The 24,585-nt window shown below is 37.0% G+C and overlaps 1 protein-coding gene across 3 annotated transcripts in view; it reads left to right on the forward strand.

Annotated features, from left to right (window-relative positions):
• The window catches only part of LOC106878570 (uncharacterized), a 62,213-nt gene that overhangs the window by 21,414 nt on the left and 16,214 nt on the right, over nucleotides 1–24,585 (forward strand). For 2 of the 3 annotated variants that reach the window (XM_089362997.1, XM_089362998.1), the window contains exons 2-10: nucleotides 10,994–11,109; nucleotides 13,122–13,217; nucleotides 14,093–14,193; nucleotides 14,598–14,690; nucleotides 15,430–15,531; nucleotides 17,230–17,374; nucleotides 22,174–22,285; nucleotides 23,166–23,302; nucleotides 24,156–24,298. In XM_089362997.1, coding sequence (XP_089219123.1) covers nucleotides 10,994–11,109; nucleotides 13,122–13,217; nucleotides 14,093–14,193; nucleotides 14,598–14,690; nucleotides 15,430–15,531; nucleotides 17,230–17,374; nucleotides 22,174–22,285; nucleotides 23,166–23,302; nucleotides 24,156–24,298 — 1,045 coding nt within the window. Of the gene's footprint in view, nucleotides 1–5,310; nucleotides 5,495–10,993; nucleotides 11,110–13,121; nucleotides 13,218–14,092; nucleotides 14,194–14,597; nucleotides 14,691–15,429; nucleotides 15,532–17,229; nucleotides 17,375–22,173; nucleotides 22,286–23,165; nucleotides 23,303–24,155; nucleotides 24,299–24,585 lie in introns of those variants that run through there. The other variant, XM_089362996.1, reaches the window with a different exon arrangement.

The raw sequence follows: 24,585 nt of genomic DNA on the forward strand, positions 1-24,585 counted from the left end.
TTTGGTAGACGGAAACTGAAAGAAGCCTATCATATATATATGTGTGTGTGTGTGTGTGCGTGTGTGTGTGTGTATGTGTATGTGTGTATGTGTGTGTGTGTCTGTGTCTGTGTTTGTCCCCCCCACCACCACCGCTTGACAACCGATGCTGGTGCGCTTACGTCCCTGTAATTTAGCGGTTCGGCAAAAGACATACAAAAATACGTAGATAAAGACAAGTTACGTACGTATGTATGCATGCATGTGTGTGTATGTGTGAGTGTGATGAGAGAGAGAGAGAGAGAGGGAGCGATATATACATACATACACACACACACACACACACACACACACACACACACACACACACACACACACACACACATATATATATATATATATATATATATATATATATATATATACATGCACTCACAAACATTTATATACTTTACGTGTATGTATGTATATGTACGTATCTACACACACACACGCACATAATAGTTTGTTGACAGTTTGTTAACACAAGCTGTTAAAAAGATTAGCTTAATCCGGAACAGGATTTGAAATTGAAGAGATGAAATAACTAAACCTTGAAATTATAATGTATTATCACTTACGTATTATGTGTGCGTGTGTGTAGCCTACAAAGTAGGTTATGTATATATATATATAGCTGGAAAAACAGCCAACAACTGATGAAAGGTCGTTCTTTATGTTGTTTGTCTTGTTTTCCATTTGTGTCTTTCGTTGTTCGGAAAAAATAGTTCATATTCTATGTACTCGTACTTGTATGTATGTATATACGTATATATCATGTATGCATGCATAGTCTTACAGGTAAGATCAAGATCTAATATCTACTCTGAAGAGTTTAATATTATCTATTTATTTATTTTGGGGAAAGTATGAAGGTTGTGAAATTAAGTTGTATATATATATTTGCGATTTTCCAACAAATGCGTAAGCAAATAAGTAAACATACAAGTAAATAAATAAATATATAAATTAATGATATATAGACTAAACCATCATTAAGCTGTTTACTAGCACCAGCAAAGTACGATTAGAGGATTTCGTTCTTTCTCAGTCGTATCTCGACAGCGCCTCTTGTTCTCATTTGTTTTTTTTTTTTACCATCCACCCTTTCTTTCTTCTTTTCCTTCTTTCTTTCTCTCTTTTTTTCGTTCTTTTTTTTTACTCTTCCTCTCAGATGAGCCATTTTCAGATTATCAGTCTCACGGATAAATCAACAGATTATCGTGGACATGTGTTAGGAAGATTAACTCACAAAACAAATGTCCAAACAAATAGAAAGGCAACTTAACGTACTTGTCGGCCATTTTTATTGCGACAAGAGGGTTATCTATCTATCTATCTATCTATCTATCTATCTATCTATCTATCTATCTATCTATCTATCTGTCTATCTATCTTACTAAAGAGCTTTTATTGTTAAATAACCTATCGATTCTACCAGAAATATTTGTCCCATCATCCGTTTCTGTCTTATATACAATTCGAACTTGCATTCCTTCGAGTTGATATCTTTCTCATTTTTGTTTGTTTGTTTGCTTGTTTGTTCTCCACCACCGCTTGACAACCGGCGGTGGTTTCTTTACGTTCCCGTAATTTAATGGTTCGAGGAAGTACTGGGCCGGTTTGTTTGAGTGTAGTCCCTCGTCGTTGCCCCAGCGCGGCCGCAGTATAATGATCGAAAGAAGTTAGAAGATAAAAGACTTTATTATTCTGAGTTATCTCTGTCAGTCTTTATATTTTAATCAATTATTCTCACTCATACATACATACATGTACATATATATATATATATATATATATATATATATATATATATATATATATATATATATATATATATATATATATTCATAAGAGTAGTACAACAAGGTACCGATATTTACTGGACAATATATATATATATATATATATATATATATATATATATATATATATACATATATATAGATGCTTGTGTGTGTGTGTGTGTGTGTGTGTGTGTGTGCTTGCGTGTGTGTGTGTATGTGTGTGTGTGTGTGTGTGTGTGCGTGCGTGCATGCGGGTATGTGTGCGTGCGTGCATCATTCGCTGCGGGATATTTTCGCATGCGTGCACACATACAGTCAAATACACAAAAGTCAAACCAATGCATCGTCACGACAACGACCACTGCCACCGCCATCGGCACATCCGCTACCACCATCACCACCATCACCACCACCACCAACACCAACAGCCATCACCACCACTTGTCTAATCGATCTTCTCATATTAAATCCGAACAAACATACGCAAAAGTGGATGGAGAAAATTTTTATACTTTATGAAGATCGGATCACAAAAATATGTCATTTTATTGATTGCATAATATTTCTGATTGTATCGATCAATATAATTTGATTATATTATATATTTATTTGTTGTAAAGAAAAAGAAAGAGACAAGGAAAACCAAGGCGAGTTGATAGTAACGGGTTCTTTCCTCGTCGTAATATAATACTGCAGAGAAGCTCTAATGATGTCCTTCAGATTTTTACCTTGAAGTTCAGGTAGACATCGAAATCACCACATTTCGTCTTTGTGCACACTCGATAAATTATTTGCTTTTAATGTTCAGGGGATAGCTGCGTCGACGAAACCTTCACTGCCCCATACTAAGACAATACAAAAAATATTTAACAATATCGGTTATAGATTTATATATATATATACACACAAACATACATGCGTATGAAATCTGTATTGCACTTTGGTCATATGCAAATATATTGATGTATTAATTAATGGCTAATTTAAAAGAGGAAAGCTTTAAGGAATTCGATGCGAGGCAATCGCTGGAGAATGCTAACGCGGACAATATGGAGACGCCGAGTTTCGGGCGTAACGTCATCACGCCTCCTGCGAGTCGTAAATCTGTTCCCGAAACTGAGAAACATCGACGAGCGAGTGCCATGTTGAGTTATTCCTCACCGATGATGCTGACGGCACCATCACCATCTCCGCCGACGATGGAAAGTTTAAAGTTTGGGTCGAAAGCGGACTCAACTGCCGACTTGGACCACGACCAATCGTCACCTATACCTACTGTTACCGTGGAAGAAAATTAATCAGTGTAAAATAATGCAAAAGTAGTATATATATATATATATATATATATATATATATATATATATATATATATATATATATATATATATATATATATATATATATATATATATATATATATATATATATATATATATATATATATATATATATATATATATATTTATATATATATATGATATTACTGAGGTGTTTCGTACTCGATTTTTCGTCATCGACCATATGGATTTTACAATGGATTTCACTAACAAGCTACATACGTACTTTGCTTGTACGCATTTGTATATAAATATGCTAATGTACATATTTGTCAACACATACATATAACTAACATACACACACACACACACACACACACACACACACACACACACACACACATACACACACACACACACATACAAAGCTCTACTTCTTGAAGTACAGAGACTTTATTGCTCATGTGTAAGTGTTGCTCATACAAACAAAACAGAAAAAACGTGCAAAAATAATATATCTATATATGTATATATATATACGTGTGTGTTTGTGTATGTTGAGTGTGCATCAATTTTGTAATTGCCAACAGTTGTATATCTTGGTCACATGACCCTTTCAGGCGAGATCGATGTTGATGTTGAAACGTAGAAAGCTTTTAGTCAGTTTTGCTCTCGTAACACAGACTTCCATAGAATAGTAGCTTTGTTGTCTTTTGTTTTAAACTCTCCAGGGCAGCCCCTATTAAACGGACCCGTGGTCAAGGTCAAAAGTGTTCCAATAGTGACCATCCCGTCTTATTTTCAGACGCAGGATATCTAAGGACTAGATTACTCAGTGTGTCCTTCCCGGTTTTTTAAAATTTATTTTCAAGATGGTAGGGTACACTTTGAAGGATATATAGTTGTTATTTCATATAGTATGAGTGACTATTTCTTTGTTGAATTTTATCTGTTCCGTAAGTGAGTGCCCAGTTTTACGGATGTCGAAAGCATTTATTCATGCACACATTAAATCACTGAATACAGCATTTGATTTCAGTCTAAATTGAAAAAAAACCCCAAAAAACTGAACCGGAGTTTTTACGTGATGGGTTTGGGGTTTACATAGTGTCAACATGGCCGTATAGATAAAATACTAAACTTCCTGCTTACGGATTGTGAGTTCAAACCCATGACAGGTGTTTCGTTGTGTTTCCTGATAGCATGACTCTTTTATTATCATTTTGCATTGCCTCCGTGGACATAACTTCCAGGAGGGAATATGGTACAAGATCACTTGGGAATGTTGTCTGTAACAGACTGTCATTTATAACGTGATACTGGTTTCTGTCACTGATTTGAGGAAGATTTGGCAATTGTTTTTTTCAGGCCAAGCGACGTTGCAGAAACTTCCCCGTAGTTCACGTTATTGTTTAACCTTCACAAATGTAGCAATAATGAAGCAGATCTTTGACCAAAAACATTCCAGCCCTATTTTTTCTTTTCTCTGGACATTGCATATTTTATAAAGAATATATTTTGCGATGTGTCTTTTCTTTTTATAAAATGTTAGGGCATGATTTGAGGGACATTTGGCTCGTATTTTTGTGAGATCGGACGAGACCACGACAGGAATGTTTTTATTAAAAAAAATTTTTTCGATGGTGGTGGAAAAGCGAAAAAATTAATTAAAAAGAAAATTTAAATTCACAAATAAAATTATGTGCAAACAGCGCCCTACGTTGGTCACGAGAGCCCCAAGCTGGGACGTGCGAAGGGGGAAGCTTTTTCACTGGACTCAAAAGAAAATTTCGATATTTATATAATTTCTAAAGACAGGGAAAAGAAATTAGATGTCGTGTCGTTTTCTATAACTTCTATAAGAGAACAACGGATTGAAATATACCTCGGTTTATTTCTTCTGCTCTTCGATGCACATCAAACACACAGACACACACGCACACACACGCGCGCGCGCGCGCACACACACACACACACACACACACACACACACACTATTGCATACGCAAATATATACATAAATAGAAGTCCACATGCGCATACACAAGCACACTACCAAACGAATACACGCTAATACAGACGTTAGGAAAAATGCATTCACAAATACAGGTAAATACGTGCATACACACGCGTGTGCGCATGCGCAGACATACAAAGGCATCCGAACACAATCTCAGACATATTTACCTTGAAGAGGACACTAGTATACAATCACGTAATCAATATCGCAACAGGATTATCTACTTATTTATTCATTAATCTGTTGGTGTTGTTTAGAGCATGAAAAAGACTCAGTAATAATACAAATAACTAAAAGAAGGTTGACTGAATTCTTTAGTGTTGGACAATTAATAACTTCCGATGTGTTTATTATATATGGCCTTTAACGTTCTGTGTTCAAATACCGCCGTGGTAAGCCTTGACTTTTACTCTTTCAAAGATCGATAAAATAAAGGACCAGTAATATGCTGGTGTTGATTTAATCGACTGTATCTTTCTGACAAAATTTGTCACTTTGTACCAATGTTATTAATTAGTTTTATAAAAGAAGCTTACAGAGAAAATAAAAGCAAAAACAAAAAAAAACACCCCAAGGTCCTGTTTGTAAACAAGACACGAACTCACATCCTGTCTCCTACAATAATTCGACACATTAACCACTGAGCCATGTGTATGAAAAAAAATTGAATAAATATCTGTTTCAAATCTTCTGTATAGAATATTCTCGATCCTTCTGTTATTTTCAATTGTGCACATTCTGTTTCGATGTAAATTGCCTAACGTTAGACATGCATGCATTTCTGGAAGCGAGGCAGCGATTTGCGAAAATCGTTGTAGTATTGAGTAATATACTTTGCGGCCTTCGTTCTGATCCGAGTTCAAATCCCACCGTTGTAAGCTTTTGTTCTTTTTTTGTTTTTAAGTATCATTTAGGGATCGATAAATAAAGAACCATTCCAGGAGCAATTATTTTTCCTCTCTCTTTTACTTTATCTTCCTTTTCCGGAAGAAGAAATCAGCTGTGATTTAGCTTGAAGACAAATGTGTCCTTCCAAGCTTAGATGCTCAAAACATGCACGAAGTCAGGACAGCGTGCTCCGATGACTCCACCTAGAGGCGAGGACCCAAAACAAGCCAAAGTGTGTGTGTGTGTGCGCCCCCCCCCCCCCCCGCGCGCCTTCGAGATTTAAACATGTGGCACGGTCATATTCCGGACATTTACGGGTCCTCACAAGCTGATGACATTCATGTTACCGACGCTCTTCTACAGAAAGGAATGAGGAGGGAAAACAGAGAGAGGAAAAAATCTGAGAGAAATGAAACGTGCCTTGATTAATGGGTGCGTAGGTATACGTATATATATATATATATATATATATATATATATATATATATATATATACATATATATATATATATATATATATATATATATATATATATATATATATATATATATATATATATATATATACATATATATATGTACATATTCATTTATCTTTTATTTGTCATTAGACTGTGGCCATGCTGGGGCGCCACTACGAGGGGTTTGGTCGAACAAATTTTTCCCTAGTACTTATTCTATCGGCCACTTTTTGCCGAACCGCTATGTGACGGGTAAGTATACGAACCAACATCGGTGGTCAAGCCGTGGTGGGGGATAACACAAATATAAAGACACATACACACACACACGCACATGCACATGCACATTATTTATGTATACACTTCTGCCGCAAACAGTTCGAAAACTTGTTAAATATATATAAATGTGTGTGTGTTTGTGTGTGTGTGTGTGTGTGTGTGTGTGTGTGTGCGCGTGTGTGCATTTGACAAGTTTTACGTATGTGCGCAATCGCGTTGTAAGTCGATACTTTGATTAAAATCCCCTCATGCGTTCCACTCTACCAACGCAGAGTTAATGACCGAACGACTTGATAAACTACGAAATGGTCAGTGGGGTCAAATATCATCAACTTAAAATATGTCCAAGAAAAATGAAATAAATTTTAAAAAAACCCAAACAAAACAACTTTATATTTAAAGAGTTGAATTATATCTAACACCTTATGTTTAACAGACCAATCGTGAGAAGATCGAAAGATTTATGAGTATTCGTTTATGGTCAAATACAACAAACAAACTATTGCTACCACTGCTCTCCTAATCCCCCCCCCCCACCCTGTATCATTAGTTTCCCTTTTATTAAACCCTCACTACTTTCACTCCCCCCATTATGTTCCCACATCTCTCACTATCCCCACAGCCTCTCACTACCTCCAGTGTTACCATTGTCCTCCCTCACTGATTCAGCTTACATCACAATACTCTTTCCCCTCTATGTCCTCACTTCTCCCACTACTCCCACCGCCATCATTATCTCTTCTGTCGTCATTACCCTAACTCAGAGGTTTTCAAACTGTGGTCCGCGGGCCACAGGGGGTCCGCAAGGACAAGACAGGGGGTCCGTGGACAGCAAATACTTTTTATGGGCAATTTGATTTTATATATGTTTTTTAATCGAAATCTTTTAATTGACAATAAACCTATTTGTTAAATACTGTGAAATAAATAAATGTAAAAATATATGTTATTTTAAGCAAATATTTATGTATAAATTTCATAAGCGTTTATAAGGAGGTCCCTAAGGTAAAGCCTGAAATATAAAGGGGTCCGCAAGTCAAAAAGTTTGAAAACCCCTACCCTAACTGGTTCGACTTCCATCACTATTCTCACTACCTTTACTCTCTGTTTTTTCTTTCTCTTTTTCTCTTTCCCTTTCTTATATATTCTTTGGATGTGTTTATACGCACTTCCATCTATACAAATATTTGACCTTACATCTCCAATTCACAACAATACCTGACCTTAGTGTTGTAAAAATTTGACCTGCGAACTAAAACAATTACTCGCCCACAAATTTCAACCTCTTTCTAACAATATCATTTAAGACTTGTTGCTCTAGCTCAATGTTTCCCAACCTATTTCCCCCACCAGACCCCACCATAACTTTCCAGAAAAATGTCTGCCCCACCAGCGGTCGGCAAAATACAACAACCTTATTTTCAATAAGGTTTACGTGTGTGTGTGTGTGTGTACACACACACACACACACACACGCTAATATCGAACAGAGATGAGTGCACAACACCGCATTGATGGATAAATATCTTGTTTGTTTATGGGTTAACAAGGCAACCAATAGTTTCATGAGAAGAGGGTCTCCCCTATTGTTGGAGAGTGCCAAGTGGAAGTATTAGTACTCGTTTCGTCTCCAATTTGGATGAGAATACACGAGGTTACACGAGACGTTGTATGTGCACACACATATAATGTTGGTGGGTGGTTTATATGCTTTATTGTTCCCTTCCCAATAAGATTTGCAAGCTTACGTGAATGCAATACATCATTACTAGCATAGCACCTGTCAAAAATGGTGGAGTTTATTTGACTATAGAATGAATTATGCAAACATAATTTAGTAAAATACTAGTGCGTGTGTGTGTGTGTGCGTGTGTGTGAGTGAGTGAGTGAGTAGGGGGAGTGCAACTTTTATAATGCGTATACAAACATGGAACGGCACTGGTTGTGATATTGTGTCGCAGAGAAACTTTTCAACGAAACAGAGCGAAGTCTTGTGTTTTTAATAGAAAGATCCCTTTGAGAATTATCACCGAGAGAAAAACCAAAAAACCAAAAAGACATTACAGCTTTGTGCCGTTCCACGTTTGTATATATGCTAAGAATGTCATGTAAAGTTTGGGACTTATTCTATAGGGCACTCTTCATCGAACTGCTAAGTCCTGGTGACGTAAAGAAACCAACACCAGTTGTCAAGCGGTAGTGGAGGACAAACACAAACTCAACAATAAACACATACATACATACATACATACTTTGACTATCGTGGCTGTTACGTTCCAAAGCGCTCCGCGATAGGTGAAAATCCGCGAAGTAGAAACAGTACTGTACTGTTTTTTATTATTACTATTATTTGTATATATTTATTTTATTATAGATGCAAGACAACACCATGGAGGAATCGACGTAAGCTTAAATAATAAACCGCGATAAGTGAACCGTAATATGGCGAGAGATTACTGTACATACATACATACATACATACATACATACATACATACATACATACATACATACATATGACGGGTTTCTCTCGGTTTCTCTCTAGCAAATTCCCTCACAAGAATTTGGTCGGTCTGAGGCTTTAGAAGAAGGCACTTTCCCAAAAGGTCAAGCAATGGGAGTGAACCCGAGACCATGCGATTGGGAAGCAGGCCTCTTACCAAAGAGAGAGATAGAGATAAATAGACAGATAGATAGATAGATAGATAGATAGAGAGAGAGAGAGAGAGAGAGAGGGAGAGAGAGAGAGTGTGTGTGTGTATGTGTGTGTATGTGTGTGTATGTGTGTGTGCGTGTGTGCGTGCGTGCGTGTGTGTGTACGTGTGTGTGTACGTGCGTGCGTGCGTACGCGTGAACGAGAGAGACACAAAGAGAGAGAGAGAGAGAATGAGAGGGGGAGGGAATGTGGCATTTTATTCAGCGATTGACCAATTTCCGGCAAAATCCCATTTCAATTAATTTTTGTCATCTATAGAGAAGGCAATGGTTACCATAACAACTCATTTCCTATTGCCTAAAAATATAGAATAATGTACCTAGTCAAAAGAAATCAATATTGGTATTCTAACACTATTTTCAGAGTTGTAAGCAAGGCAGCTATCCGGCAGAAACGTCAGCACGCCGGGCGAAATGCTTAGAGCTATTTCGTCTGTCTTTATGTTTTGAGTTCAAATTCCGGCGAGGTCGACTTTGCTTTTCATCCTTTCGCAGTCGATAAATTAAATACCAGTTACGCACTGGAGTCGATCTAATCGACTGGCCCCACTCGCCCAAAATTTCGGGCCTTGTGCCTAGAGTAGAAAAGAATAATATATTTCGACTTTCTGTTATACTGGTGTTGTAGAATAGCCCCAGGTTAGTTATATTTGATCAGGTTTATGATCAAATGCATTTCATCTATGGCCATTCCAGCCGGTTTTTTTTTTCAGGCATTGCTTACCTCAGGCTACGTCACAGTGTGTGTGTGTGCACGTGTTTGTTTTTTTTGTAAAGACAGTACAATGTGATTCGATGGATACTTGGTTGTTATAATTAGCAGATCTAGCGACCACGTAGAGGCCTTCTGGTCGGCTTATCTATTATAATGTAAGACATATGATGGTGGTGGCAGTGGATGAGGTAGTGGTGATGGTGTGATTGAAACAACAGCGCGCCGGATATGAATTATTATTTTGTTTTACTTTTACGTTCTTAATACAACCGACTTCACGCTTTCATCCTTCCTGGATCGATAAAATAAAGATCCAAACAAATACGGAGATCAATAGATTTGACTACACTTCCTACCCTCTGCCCCACCACGTACTCGCCATTTTGTAACCGTGTTAGAAATCAGTATATAACGGCAGAAGTGTTTAACTATGATTCAATTTTACAGAAAATGACCATTCTGTGATTCAGTTGTAATTATAGATAACATTCCCATGATTCAATTTAAACGATTAACTAACTACCTCCTTCTCATGATTCAGTTTCTGAGATGAAATACCAATCTGCAATCTAGTTTTAGAGATATCATTCTTCTTTACCAACGATGGCTTATCTATTCACTGATTCAGTTTTAATGATATAATTCTCATGATCGAAATTTTAGTCACATAATCCCTATTCGTGATTCATATTAGGTTTAAAAATTATTTCCAATGATCCAATTACAAAAGCTAAGACACTTATTATTAGCCCCACCGCCCATCAACCACTGTTTTGCTATATATTTCCGTAATTCAAGTTTTTGTCTTATATATTATATGCTTTCCTTTGCAGAAGACAATCACTTCCCGCTCAATGGCTACGTTGTGGCTTCTATTATTAAATATCCTGGTTCTGGTCCATGGCGAATTGGACATGAATGGACCGAATGTGTGTCAGAAAATTCTAACGTAAGTATAATTTTGTAAACTATATTTCGATTTGTAAAATTTATTGTTACTATAATAACTTCAATAACAGATAACAGTTGTGCTTAAACGAAACGCAAACAGCAAGGTACCGGCTTAGGGCCATACATACACACACACACACACACACACACACACACACACACACACACACACACACACAGGGAACGAAAAATATTTTCTCGCGCTCATTACAGGAGTTTTGAACCCAAAATCTAAACTAAGTGTAATTTGCTACCACGAATAGACATCAACCTGGTACTCTACCGTTTCTGCCATCACAAAAAAAAAAAAAATAAAATAAAAAAAAATAATAATAATAATATTAATGATGATGATGATGATGATGATGATGATGATGATGATGATGATGATGATGATGAGGAGGAGGAGGAGGAGGAGGAGGAGGAGGAGGAGGAGGAGGCAGAAAAAAACCGAAAAATCTGTAGAAATTTCTTTGTATTTTTTTTATTAGAACTGTTTTGTTAAATAAGCCATTTCTTCACGTTCAGACTTGTTCCAGACAAGTTGGTCATTACTCTGGAGGTGATAAGTCACTCGCATTCTAAGGTTGTATGGGGGGGGAGGTTAGAAAGTGGGGGGGTAGGGGTGGCTTGGTGGTTACGGTGGTTAAGGCGGTGTAAGTAGTAATCGGGGTGGCAATGGTCAAAATGTAGGTGGTTTATAGTTTAGGGGTAGTACCAGTGGTGATTAAGTTAGTGGTGGTGGCTTTTTCAGGGTGGTGGTAACTGTGGTAGTGACAATGCTGGTGAATTTGATGGTGGTGGTGGTGGTCGTGGTGGTGGTGGATGTGGTCGCGATGGTGTTTGGTGGTGATGGTTGGTGTATGTAGTGTTGGTTGTGGTGGTGTTGGTGTTGGTTGTGATTGTAATGGTGTTTGTAGTGGTGTAGTGGTGTTTGATGCTGATGGTGTTTGGTGGTGGTGGTGGTGATGATGGTGTTGACTTTGCCTTTTATCATCAAGGGTCGATATAATAAATACCAGTCAAGTACTAGGGGTTGATATAATCGGCTTCGCCCCGCCCCTCAAAAACTGCTGGCCCTGTGCCAAAATTTGAAACCATTGTTGTGAAGCAAATGAGCTGGTGGAATTATTAGGGCATCAGAAAAAAATCCCTTGTGGCATTTGTTTCAGCTCTTTACATTCTGAGTTTAAATCCTGTCAGGGTCAGCTTTGGATTTTTTTATCCCTTCAGGGTCGGTAAAATAAAGTATCAGTCAAGTTTTGGGGGTAGATACTTTCAATTAACCCATTACTCATTAATCCATTAACCCAAGCCTCGTACCTGCAGTACAATGGGAGAATCACCATCCTCATAATCATCATCATAATTATCGTCATCATCATCATCATCATCATCATCATCATCATCATCGCTATCATCATCATAATCATCATCGCTATCATCATAATCATTATCATCGTCGTCGTCGTCGTCATTATTATTATTATTATTATTATTATTATTATTATTATTATTATTATTATTATTATTATTATTAATATATGAAACTTCAGAGCTTATTTTGCTGGGTATGTTGGAAAGTTTCAGCTGTCCACAGCCAGCAGACTAAGGTGCGACTTGTTTATTGGTCATGCTTCAAGAACCCTGCGAAGAATTGTTGGAGTTCCAAGCAATGTTCATTTCTGTAGGTGTTCTACCTTCACACTTGCACCGATCTTTTTCAACCATTTTGGTAGTTGAGTGCTAAATCTTCCAAGTCCGCCAATTACTATTGGAATCACGTCTACTCTCTTCATTGACCACCAACCTTCGTATTTCCCACTTCAAATCGTCATACTTGTTTATTTTTTCTTCTTCTTTCACATTGATCTTGCTGTCACCGGAGCATGCTATGTCGATAATCATACATGTTCTTCCTTTTTCATTCGACACAACAATGTCCAGTGAATTATTATTATTATTATTATTATTATTATTATTATTATTATTATTATTATTATTATTAAGGAAAACACAAACTCGCATGATTACATATCGTGAACCGTTCAGAGTGAAGACGACCACCTGGTGTCTGGCCTTCCCGCCAAGATGTACAGAATGGATGTAAGTTATGTTTCTAAACTTTTTTTGTGTATTTAGTTGTCTTGTTTATAGAACACCCAATGCCAAATTCCAAATAACTGTAATGACGAAACGTACGTTGGAACTAAATATTTATATTAGTGTTTATCTTAACTTTCCGCTACGCATGCTCAGTATATTAGAATCAGTAACACTGCCGAGTACAGTGATCGACTAGCCACTGCACTGGAGGCCGACTAGATAACGATAATTGGTGTGGAGTTTTAACTTACACAGTAGCAGTTGTACATCTAACTTACACAGTCAAATATATCGGATGCAGGTTGCGTTGTTGAGGAAATGTCCTCTTGAGGTTAAAAAAATCGCAGTAACGTTCGTTCGTACGAAACAGCCATGACGACAAATATTACTTGCCAGTATTGTTACTGTTTTCATCTCTCACATAGATTTTATAACTATCTGCTTTGTTTGTTGTAAGATCAGCAACTAAACGTCGCTTGAATTTCTATATACTGCGAACTTGATCGACCTGAGGCAATCACTAGCAGACAAGGTGTCCAGCACTGAAGAAAAGCAGAAATAGTCCGAAACCAGGCTGGTTCGGTTGCTAGAAGGTGGTAAGGGTTCGCTCCCCTGCTTGCAATATATCGGATGCAGATTGCATCGTCAACTAGCTGCTTTGCTTGTTTTATATATTCTTTTGTTTCAGCCATTTATTTGACTGTGCCCATGCTGGAGCAATATATATATATATATATATATATATATATATATATATATATATATATATATATATATATATATATATATATATAATACACACTTCTGTGCATTTTGTTGTTTAGTTAGTAGGAAAATTAATCATTATAAATTATCATTTGTTATCTTTTGGTCAGTACAAAATATCGCCTCGGAAGGAAAGTCCGGTCGTCCTTGGTCTACAAGAAGACAGCCATGTGTTGTATGAACTACGAAGAAGTGAATGGTCGCTGCCATCGTAAGTACAAGTCACCCAAAACTAATGCAATAACGAGAGTCCCTTAACGTAATTGCTTAACCAGTTGCTCAATATGAGTGGAATGTTCTTTTCATTTCTCTATTTCTTTTTAAAACCTAAGTGATTCATATATCGACTAAGGGATCTGCGGGAGATGCCTCATCCTTATATGTGTGTGTGTGTGTGCATGCGTGTGTGAAGCATGTCCACAGTCCAATAACTGTAACTAAGTCATAACGCAAAAAGAAAAAATGTTTAATAAATTGAATAAAGAATCACCGTTCAAGATTTGGAGTTTAATGATTTCGTCATTTGCTCATCTTCTCATTTATTGATTCTACCCTCTGCATCTTTGTCTATTTTTGATTGTCCATTTTGCTTTCCCATTTATTTATTTATTTTAGCAATCTGTGAATTTGGTTGCAACAACGGCATTTGTCTGGCACCCAATATGTGTCATTGCCACCCAGGATGGAGAGGACATACGTGTGCTTCCCGTAAGTACCAACAAAACGACAATTTCGTTGCTTTTCTTTCTGATTATTCCGTCAACCATTTATTTGAACGTTCTTCCTTTCCTTCTTTTAAAACCATTCCAAACATCTTTAAAGCCTATCCTTTTCCTTCTGTTTTTTCTTTCTTTCTTGTTTTCATTCTTCCATCCTTCCTTTTTAACTTCCTTCACTAATTTTGATATCCTTTCTTCACCCTCTTCTTTCTAACCTTTCGTTCTCTTCAGCTCTTTCGTTCCTAATTTTTTTCTTTTCTTTCTTGTTTGTTTGTTCATTTGTTTGCTTGTTTGTTTGTTTGTTTGTTTCTTCCTTTCTTTCGTTCTTTCTTTCTTTTCGCTTTCTTTCTTTCTTTCTGCTGGGATAAAAATGCAATGGATAAATGATTTGATGCGTGAATCTGAAATTGTTATGCGGCGGGCCACACAAGAGTAATCTAAAATCGATTTCATGCTGTCTCCCGCTAAACTGAACACAATTTCTAGGTTTCAAGTTCTCAAGAAGTAAAATGGACTGGTAGTAATTTAAAATCTCTACACCAGAACTTCTACAAAATGTGATTCCGAGTCTAACGATGAACATAAAAAAATTTTTTTTTTTAAAAACCCAGAAAAAAGTTGTCTTAGTTATGGGGGCGGCCATTTTATAAAATGTTGTTTCGTTATTTATTTTGAATCATATTTTATCTATACATGTTATCTTTTTCCTTTTGTTTATGGCATAACAGATTGTTCCAATGGCACATGGGGAGTGAACTGTGTAGAGAAATGCGACTGCAATGGACACGGATCGTGCGAACCTATTACAGGGATCTGCCAATGTATTCCAGGTATAGTTTCTTTACTCATTCTCTACATAGAGCAATACAGTTTACAAGGTGGTGACAATATTTGTCATTGTTGGCGTTTGCCCCAAGTCAGCTTTGATTTAGCAGACTTATGATCCCAAAAGTATTGCAGCCCTGTATAATACATACATACATACATACAATGCTTAACAGGTAGTCATTTCATCGACTCTGAAAGGATAAGTCGATGTCGGCGAAATTTGAACTCAAAACGTGAAAACGGCCGAAATACCGCTAAGCATTTTGCCTGGCTCGTTAATGAAACCGCCAGCTCGCTCCCTTCGCTGCCATTAATATTATAGTTCAAACAGGGTGGAGGTGCAATGGCCCAGTGGTTAGGGTAGCGGACTCTCGGTCATAGGATCGCGGTTTCGATTCCCAGACCGGGCGTTGTGAGTGTTTATTGAGCGAAAACACCTAAAGCTCCACGAGGCTCCGGCAGGGGATGGTGGCGATCCCTGCTGTACTCTTTCACCACAACTTTCTCTCACTCTTACTTCCAGTTTCTGTTGTGCCTAATTCAAAGGGCCAGCCTTGTCACACTCGTGTCACGCTAAATATCCCCGAGAACTACGTTAAGGGTACACGTGTCTGTGAAGTGCTCAGCCACTTGCACGTTAATTTCACGAGCAGGCTGTTCCGTTGATCGGATCAACTGGAACCCTCGACGTCGTAAGCGACAGAGTGCCAACAACAACAACAACAATTCAAACAGGACGTTGCTCAGATGAGTAAACAACAGGAGCACTCTCATTGGTCGCAAACCCCGTTGTCATGTGATGTTTACACCTTTCCTAAAGTCACACTTACAAAGTTTCAATTTAATTCGCCGAATACAATATAGCAATTAGCTTAACGATGCTTGATGTACATAATTAGCTTTTGTTTTCATTTACGTTTTTAAGGGAACTAGAAATGGGATTATGTATTGAAGGGAGAGGAGTAACTGGATTATGTATTTAGGGAAGAGAGGAGATTAAGTATTTAAATGGGAAGGGGATTACCTACTTAGGGGATGTTGAAATAGGATGTTGTAGCGTTCGGACAAAAGTGTGGGTGTGTAATTAAGGTGTTCATCTTGTAACCTCTTGCTCTTGGGTTCGATATCCCAGCGCGACAGTTTTACCTGTTTCGAAGTTCCACCATTAAAAAGGATTTGCTTCATACCTTTCAAAGGTTTTAAATTCTTATAATGCAGACATCTTACAATTCTTGCTGGGTAAGAATAAAGTTTCTATAACAGGATGAAGATAGCACAAAGTGTTGCTCTGGAGAAATGATTACCAGATCTTTCATGCTTACAGAATATATACATATATATATATATTTCGTTTTGGGATTTGGTTTGCAAGATTCTTTATGTGAGTTCGTGTGATGAAGCATATTTTGCTGTGTCTGGGGAGAGTCATTCTCTTTTAGTGCCTTATTATTTAACACACTCACCGGTAAAGTTTCCAAATTTTAGAAAAATAAATATGTAAATGAGTAGAAACTTTACCGGTGCGTGTGTTAAATAATAAGGCACTAATATATATATGTATATAGATGTTTTCGATCTAGTTTGGATTCTTTGCCATCAAATTTGAATTCTTTGCAATCAGATTTGATGGCAAAAAATCCAAACTAAACTAGATCGAAAACATCTATCTATATACTTATTTATGTTTTGATAATTTACAGGCTGGACTGGTGGAAAATGCCAGAATGAGTGTCCAGAGAATACATATGGTGTAAATTGTCAATCGATGTGTAAATGCAAAAACGGAGCAACTTGCGACCATTTGAATGGTGCGTGTCTATGCCAAGACGGTTTCAAAGGAACACTGTAAGTATATCTTTCATCTTTTATTTGTTTCGGTCGTTAGACTGCGACCATGCTGGAGCACTGCCTTTAAGAATTTTTTTAGTCGACTCAATCGAAACAACTACTTACGTTTTTCTAAGCCTAGTACTTATGCTATCGATATCTCTTACTGAACCGTTAAGTTACGGGGACGTAAACAAACTACGACCAGTTGGGAGGACAAACACAAACGCAAAACACACATACATATATACATATACATATATTGATAAGAGCTAACATACGAAATTACCGGACCGTGAGTGACTCTCTTGCTTCTGATATATATATATATATATATATATATATATATATATATATATATATATATATATATATATATATATATATATATATATAATGATAATAATATTAGGGATAAAAATCCAAATTTAAAGGGAAAAATTCAATTCAATTTATCAAAATTAAAATTAAGTTAAATTTTACAATATATAATATATAAATATATAATTTAGAGAAAAAAACCCACAATTATTGAATTCAATAATTGTGTTTTTTTCTCTAAATTATATATATATATATATATATATATATATATACGACGCGCTTCTTTCAGTTTCCGTCTACCAAATCCACTCACAATGCTTTGGTGGGCTCGAGGCTATAGTAGAAGACATTTGTCGAAGGTATTGTGCAATGGAACTGAACCCGGAACCATGTGGGTGGGAAGCAACCTTCTTAGCTCTCTGCCAGGCACGTGCCTATATAAATATTCCTTTATTCTTTTACTGATGTCATTCTTTGGACTTGAATAATGCTGGGGTACAGAGCCTGAAGAGTTTTAGTCAACTGTGTCAGGTGCTTATTTTATCGATCTTTATTTATGGACTTTTTAATATCCACTTTCGAGCAAACAGACATAACGGCCGTTAATGTGAAACATCAGTGACTTAGCCGTGGTGCTTACTCGGCTACAAAGCGATTTGGTTTCGATTCTGCTAGATATTGCTACATGTCCTTATCAATGAATCTAAACAACAATGGCGCACGTAATAACCAATCAAAGTTTCCCAACATCGATGAATCGAGTTTATTGTGAACACACATTATCTGCAAGGAGAAGGAGAACTCCGTAGACAAAATACAACAGCGATTCGCATATTTGCGTTCGAATCTACCGAGACTGATTAAGAATGAATATGTACGTCATTGTAGTTCTATGTATGTTTATTCTATTTGGGTAGATGGGGTTGTGTATGGAAGCCCGTACATTTCCCATCTATCTAATAGTGATGCTACAACAACGACGACAGTATCGACTACCACCGCCACCACCGCCACCGCCACCGCCACCACCACCACCACCACCACCACCACCACCACCACCACTACCACCACCACCAGTACCACCGCTACCAACGCCGCCGCCGCCGCCACCACCACAGACGCCACTACCACCGCCGCCTCCATCACCATCACCACTACCTCTATCACCAGCATCATCGTCAATGTATTTTGGTTTGATTTTAACGACTGACTTACAACATTGCAATTGCAGCTGTGAACTGGAAACGTACCAGGCTCGACCGCCACCGGTTTAGCAAAATAATCTATACGGGTGTGACTGAGAAGGATTCAGAAAGAAAGAATGAAAGGAAAAAAAAGGAAGAAAGGAAGAAAGAAAGAAGAAAAGAAGAAAGAAGGAAAACGAGGGGGGGGGGAGAAAGAGCGTGTATGAATGTAAACCAATGAGAGTCAGTGGAATAAAATAAAGGATAAATGGATTGCATAATAGATGATAGAAAAAGAAAATACAACAAATAAAAAAGTTGGGAAAGCAAGAAGCAATTAAACAAACCAAGGAAATAAACAAAAAAAAAGCATTAAGAAAGAAAAAAAGGAAGAAAGAAACGAAGAAAAAAAAAGAAAGAAACACAAAGACAAGAAAGACGAAAAAATGTAAAGGAAACGGAAGCAATATCTGAGAAATCAAGCGAAGAACGAAGAGCGAAGAGCGAAACAGCGAGATTGTACACAAGAGGAGATTTGATTCTCAGTTTATGTAACGCCTGAGTCAAGCAATTGTTTGCATTAGACGAAAGGACTTCTTGGAGACATTTAAAAAAGAACTGAACCAGTTGTTGTTTCATTCACTTATCTATCGACTTACACGTGTTCTTCTAACTTCACGACTCTGAAGGTAATTACTACAAGTATAACCGAAGATCCCCGTAGTTAACCTTCATTTCTTTCGTTTATAGACTCAAGAGTACCATTGTTTGTTCCATTCACCAGAATTTCACAAACGTTTGGAGAATATGAACGAGACAAAGCTAAATTGGTTCAAAGACTTTCTAGTTATTTATTTAATCAAAACCTCCAAAAAAAACACAAGTTTGAAAAAAGTGTATGTGTGTGTGTGTGTGTGTGTGTGTGTGTGTGTGTGTGTGTGTTTAATGCAATTTTGGTTTAAAATGAACGAGAAATAAACCAGTATTTAGAAAATCTACGTGTAAAGATCCAAAGGGAAACTGTGATTTGACAATGTAACTAGATTGTAAAATTTTCTTTGTATAACTAATCTGTTATTCACTGTAAATGAAACGTGCGTAAGATGATGTAACTAAATGTTTTATAAAGAAGTACTTCTGTTTTGGTTTGCTTTCTCTTTCTATCTCTCCCCCCTCTCTCTGTATGTCTATATATATACACGCATGTATGTGTATGTGTATATGTCTGTATGTGTCTGCGTGTGTGTCCGCACGATCTGATATACGAAAGAAAATATAAGCGCATTGTTTTCTCATGAGAAATGACTTGAGATCAAGACACCTATATATCATTTTTAGTAATGAGTGGCCCTCCTTAATATCAACACACTCTCACTTACACACATATATTTGTTAATTTGTGCGTCATGAATAAAAATTACGTAAACCTGAACTGTACATGTCAACTGGTTGGTAAGAAATTGAATAGTTATAGATGGTGTAAGCCGTGTAGTAAAATAATGTCAGATAAATTAAACGTTGACAACATCACGTTAGTCATCACGCGATTCAAAGACATCGTAAACAATAACAAAAGCAAATGTATGAAATTTAACGTCATTTATTACGAAGTTTCCATAAGTTAGAATCTCCTTCTGATAGTCGTCCATTGTGTAATAAGAAAATAGGACGAAAATAGCACGACATGACCTGTAGATTATTATGTATGCCTAATAAATCCATTGGTTTTAACAAGAATTATTTGTGGGTTAAGAAGGAAGAAATGGTCAGCATTGATGTCATCTTATGTAGCCTTTATTGGACTAAATTAGGTAGATTTGTTCTTGTCCAGTAGAATGGTGACTTCTTTTAACGGCTTGTACAAAAATATTGGGCTCATGGTTTCGAACAGTACAAGTAGGTGTACATGTGATACCATCAAGAAACGAATAATTACAATATTAAAAAAATTTGGCTTGAGGGTGACGGTTGGAGCTAACCTCACAACAGTGTTTGTGTTGAATATTCACATTTAAACTAAACTGGAAATGACACCAGGATTTTTAAGAAGCTAGTAGCAGCCAATTGCACTTACACATGCGATCTAATTAACAACCAAATGTCATCGAGTATATACTAATATGCATTACCAAGAGATTAGGTGCATTATCTTCCGACAAAACCACTATCAACAGGACTGCATAATACTACAGTGAGACATTATGTTGCAGTTGTTCGAAAGTGCTCTATAACATTGTTCCATTGCCCTTAAAATTACTGGGAAAATAGTATTATATGGTGTAACCCACCGTACAATGTTGGTGTAAAAACAAGTGTTGCAAAATATTTCCTTTTCTTAATCGTTCACACTTTCATGCTTGTGCGGGTGAAACATACACTCGCACGCGCATGTGTGTGCATACATGTATACATATAAGTATTGTATATACATAATTGACAAGCAAATTCAAGGCGACTAATAAATTGGCCAATGAAGATCAATCTGCAGATAGACAATTTAAGAACAGCAGGATGAATTTATGAAATTTACGAAAAACAAGATCAGAACAATCCTTGTAATGCCGACAGCAGATTTGAAAAAAAAAAAAAGAATCATAGCAAGACAATGATGATAAAAAAAACATGAAGCGAAAAAACAAAGAACAAATGATAATCCGGACATAATGGTAAAGCCAACCAATTTTAAGGATAGCAAAAGGAATTTAAATAAACAATATCGAACACACGTACGTAATATGTGCTTTGCTAGTTTGTTAGTCGGCTGCAATTTGAGGTGTTGGAGATGAACCTCTCAAAGCGGTGGGTGTGAAAATATCTGAATTCATAGTCATAGTCAAGCGAGACAAAAATACCCCAAGTTCCGTTCAAGAGCGATGAACATGGATGTTTCGTAATTTTTGTGACTTACCAACACCGTGTATCCGAACAAACCTGATGCAACTTGAATATGTAAAGTGGCGTAAGAACCATCAGCTGGTATGTCCGAACGATGCATTCGTAGGAATAGATTCAAGCATGAATTAGAAGCAGCTCGAATGTTGTAAACAATATCAAACAGCCAACCGAAGAAAAATGAATTGATCTCACGTTGCAGAAACTAGATTTAGAAAAAATTATAAACTAGTCTGAATTAGTAACATAGTAAACATCCTTCGGGCATAGTAGCATTAGAAGTAGCAGTATAGGAAAAGCAAAACAAAGTGACCAACAAATTAATCCATGGAAAAGGATGACAATTTACTGAAATTATATAATATTAAAATTTATCTCTTTAAAATATATATATAATTATTTTTTGGTTGATTGTAGGTGTGACCAGGTTTGTCTGGAGGGTGAGAACTGTTTGTCTAGGTGCCAATGTCACAATGGAGGTATATGTCACCCCCATGATGATTCCTGCGACTGTCCACCAGGATGGACTGTGAGTAATACGCATATCTTTCGTCTTATATGTTGATGTAAATCCCTCAATGTTTGCATTTTCTCCTCCTATTGTACCCAACTCTTATTGCCCACAACAGCAACAACATCAACAACAATAATAATAATAATGATAATGCCCTGATGCAGTACCAGGCACTGGCTCTCATGGCTTCTCATCTTAACTGATTGGAAGTGTTATCATGTACACTGTTTTGTCTTTGTATAAAAGATGGGCTACAGTAAATGTTCTGATCAATACCACAGATTTACATTTACTTGTTAGTTGTTTGGCCTTAACCAGTTGAACATGTCCCTTGGTGGCTGACGATATGTGCATCTCTGATCACGGGCAGAAACACTAGGGGAGCATGATAGCCATGTATTGAGAGAAATTCTTTGGGATTTGAATAATTCCCTTCTGGAAACATGAGTGTTTCTTTCAACATATCTTTAAACAACCTTTATTCAGGGACATTTTGAGCGGAACGGGCTACTCAACATGAAGAAAATTCCAACTGGGCCCCCACCTGCAAGATCATGCGCTGTTTATCTTGATATGAGTCCACCATGTCGCGCACATATGGACAAAGTGCCTCACCAAATGACGTATATTGCTGCTACATCAATATTATCTATCTATAACACCTTATATCATTGCTAACATAACACAGACACACACACTAATACACAATTATGCACACACACACACACCCTATAATTTTTTCATACACTTTTACTCATACACCATCACACATCTAAAAGCGAACCGCATTTAAAGGAATAACGCGGGAAAAAACGCAGCTTGCTATCATTTGCTAAAATGTTACTGATTTACCATGATCTCACAAATCATAATTATGTCATTTATGTCATTGTAGGGAAATATTTGTTCTCTACCGTGCCCGAAAAACCGCTACGGTAAAAACTGCAAGGAGGTTTGTAGCTGTTATAACGGCGGCGTATGTGACCCGTTTACGGGAGAATGTCGGTGTCCACCTGGTGCAAGTGGCGAGAGGTAAGTTTAAATAATGATTCCTTTGTTTGGTAATTAATGACCGTATGTGTGCGCGCGCGTGTGTGTGCGTGAACACATATAAAACAAACCAAAGAGGGGATAACTGTGGCCGTCAAAATTTGTAGCATGTCCTAGCAATATTCAGTGCATAGATATCAGGTAATGCAAATGAACAAAAGAAGAAAGGGAAAGTCAGTAGTACACTTTCTTACATAGGCTTAACTGAAAACTCATTTAAGAGTCGTTTATATCAAAATATGGTCTATTTTAAACCCCTTCAGAAAGAAAATACCGAATGTCACATCTCTTTCGAAGTACACCTGGGAAAAGAAAAACCGTCGCAAAGAAAGTATCACATCACTCTATACACAGTCATTTATGTATGTATATATGTTTGTGTGTTCCTATATGTATGTGTGTTTCTATATGTATATATGTATTTGTATGTATGCATGTGTTTGTGTCTCCTTGTCACTGCATGATAGTTATAAACGGGCCTCTTCGTCATACAAACATACAAACATGTCTGGCCACGGGGAAATATTTTCTTGCTTAGAAACTGACGAGTATTGATGAGAGAAAAGGGTATCAGGCCGTAGAAATATATGCGTCAACTAATTCCGTGTTAACCATGCAGCCATAGACAAGAGTACGTTAAGACTACGATGCAGCTGCTGCTGATAATGGTGAAACCAAAAACATTGAAATTCTTAAAATATGGCTTTGTAAACAAGATATCTGTAATCCGTAAATTTATTTATAAATGATGAATGTAATGATGATGAAGATGACGATGATGATGATGATGATGATGGTGATGATCTCTTTAATTTTTTTAATTTTATTTTTCCAGATGTCAGATTCAGTGTCCAGTTGGTACTTGGGGCCCAAACTGCACTTATGAATGTGAATGTCGCAACGGTGGAACCTGTTCTCCAGAAGACGGTTCCTGCCTTTGTACAGCTGGATTTTCCGGAAGACATTGTGCCAGTCGAGGTAAGAATTTCCTTTATTTGAAGGATGAATGTAAAAAAGAGTACTAGTATTTTGTTGTGCCTGCCGCTGGAGTTTGGCTTTATTCACTTTATTTCACATTTGGTGAAGATTAGCGGACCAGTGGCCGATTCCTCACATCTCTGGCGTTAAAAGTGGTGGTAAAGAAGAGTCCGTAAGTCGAACCTAAACAAATAATTCTGAGAACTTTGCTTATAAACGGTAGCTAAACGTGGGTATGTGGTAAGCAGCTTGCTTCCCAACCACATGGTTTCGGGTTCAGTCTCACT

Source organism: Octopus bimaculoides, chromosome 14, assembly GCF_046866305.1.
Source record: "Octopus bimaculoides isolate indiv1 chromosome 14, ASM4686630v1, whole genome shotgun sequence".
NCBI lineage: Eukaryota > Metazoa > Mollusca > Cephalopoda > Octopoda > Octopodidae > Octopus > Octopus bimaculoides.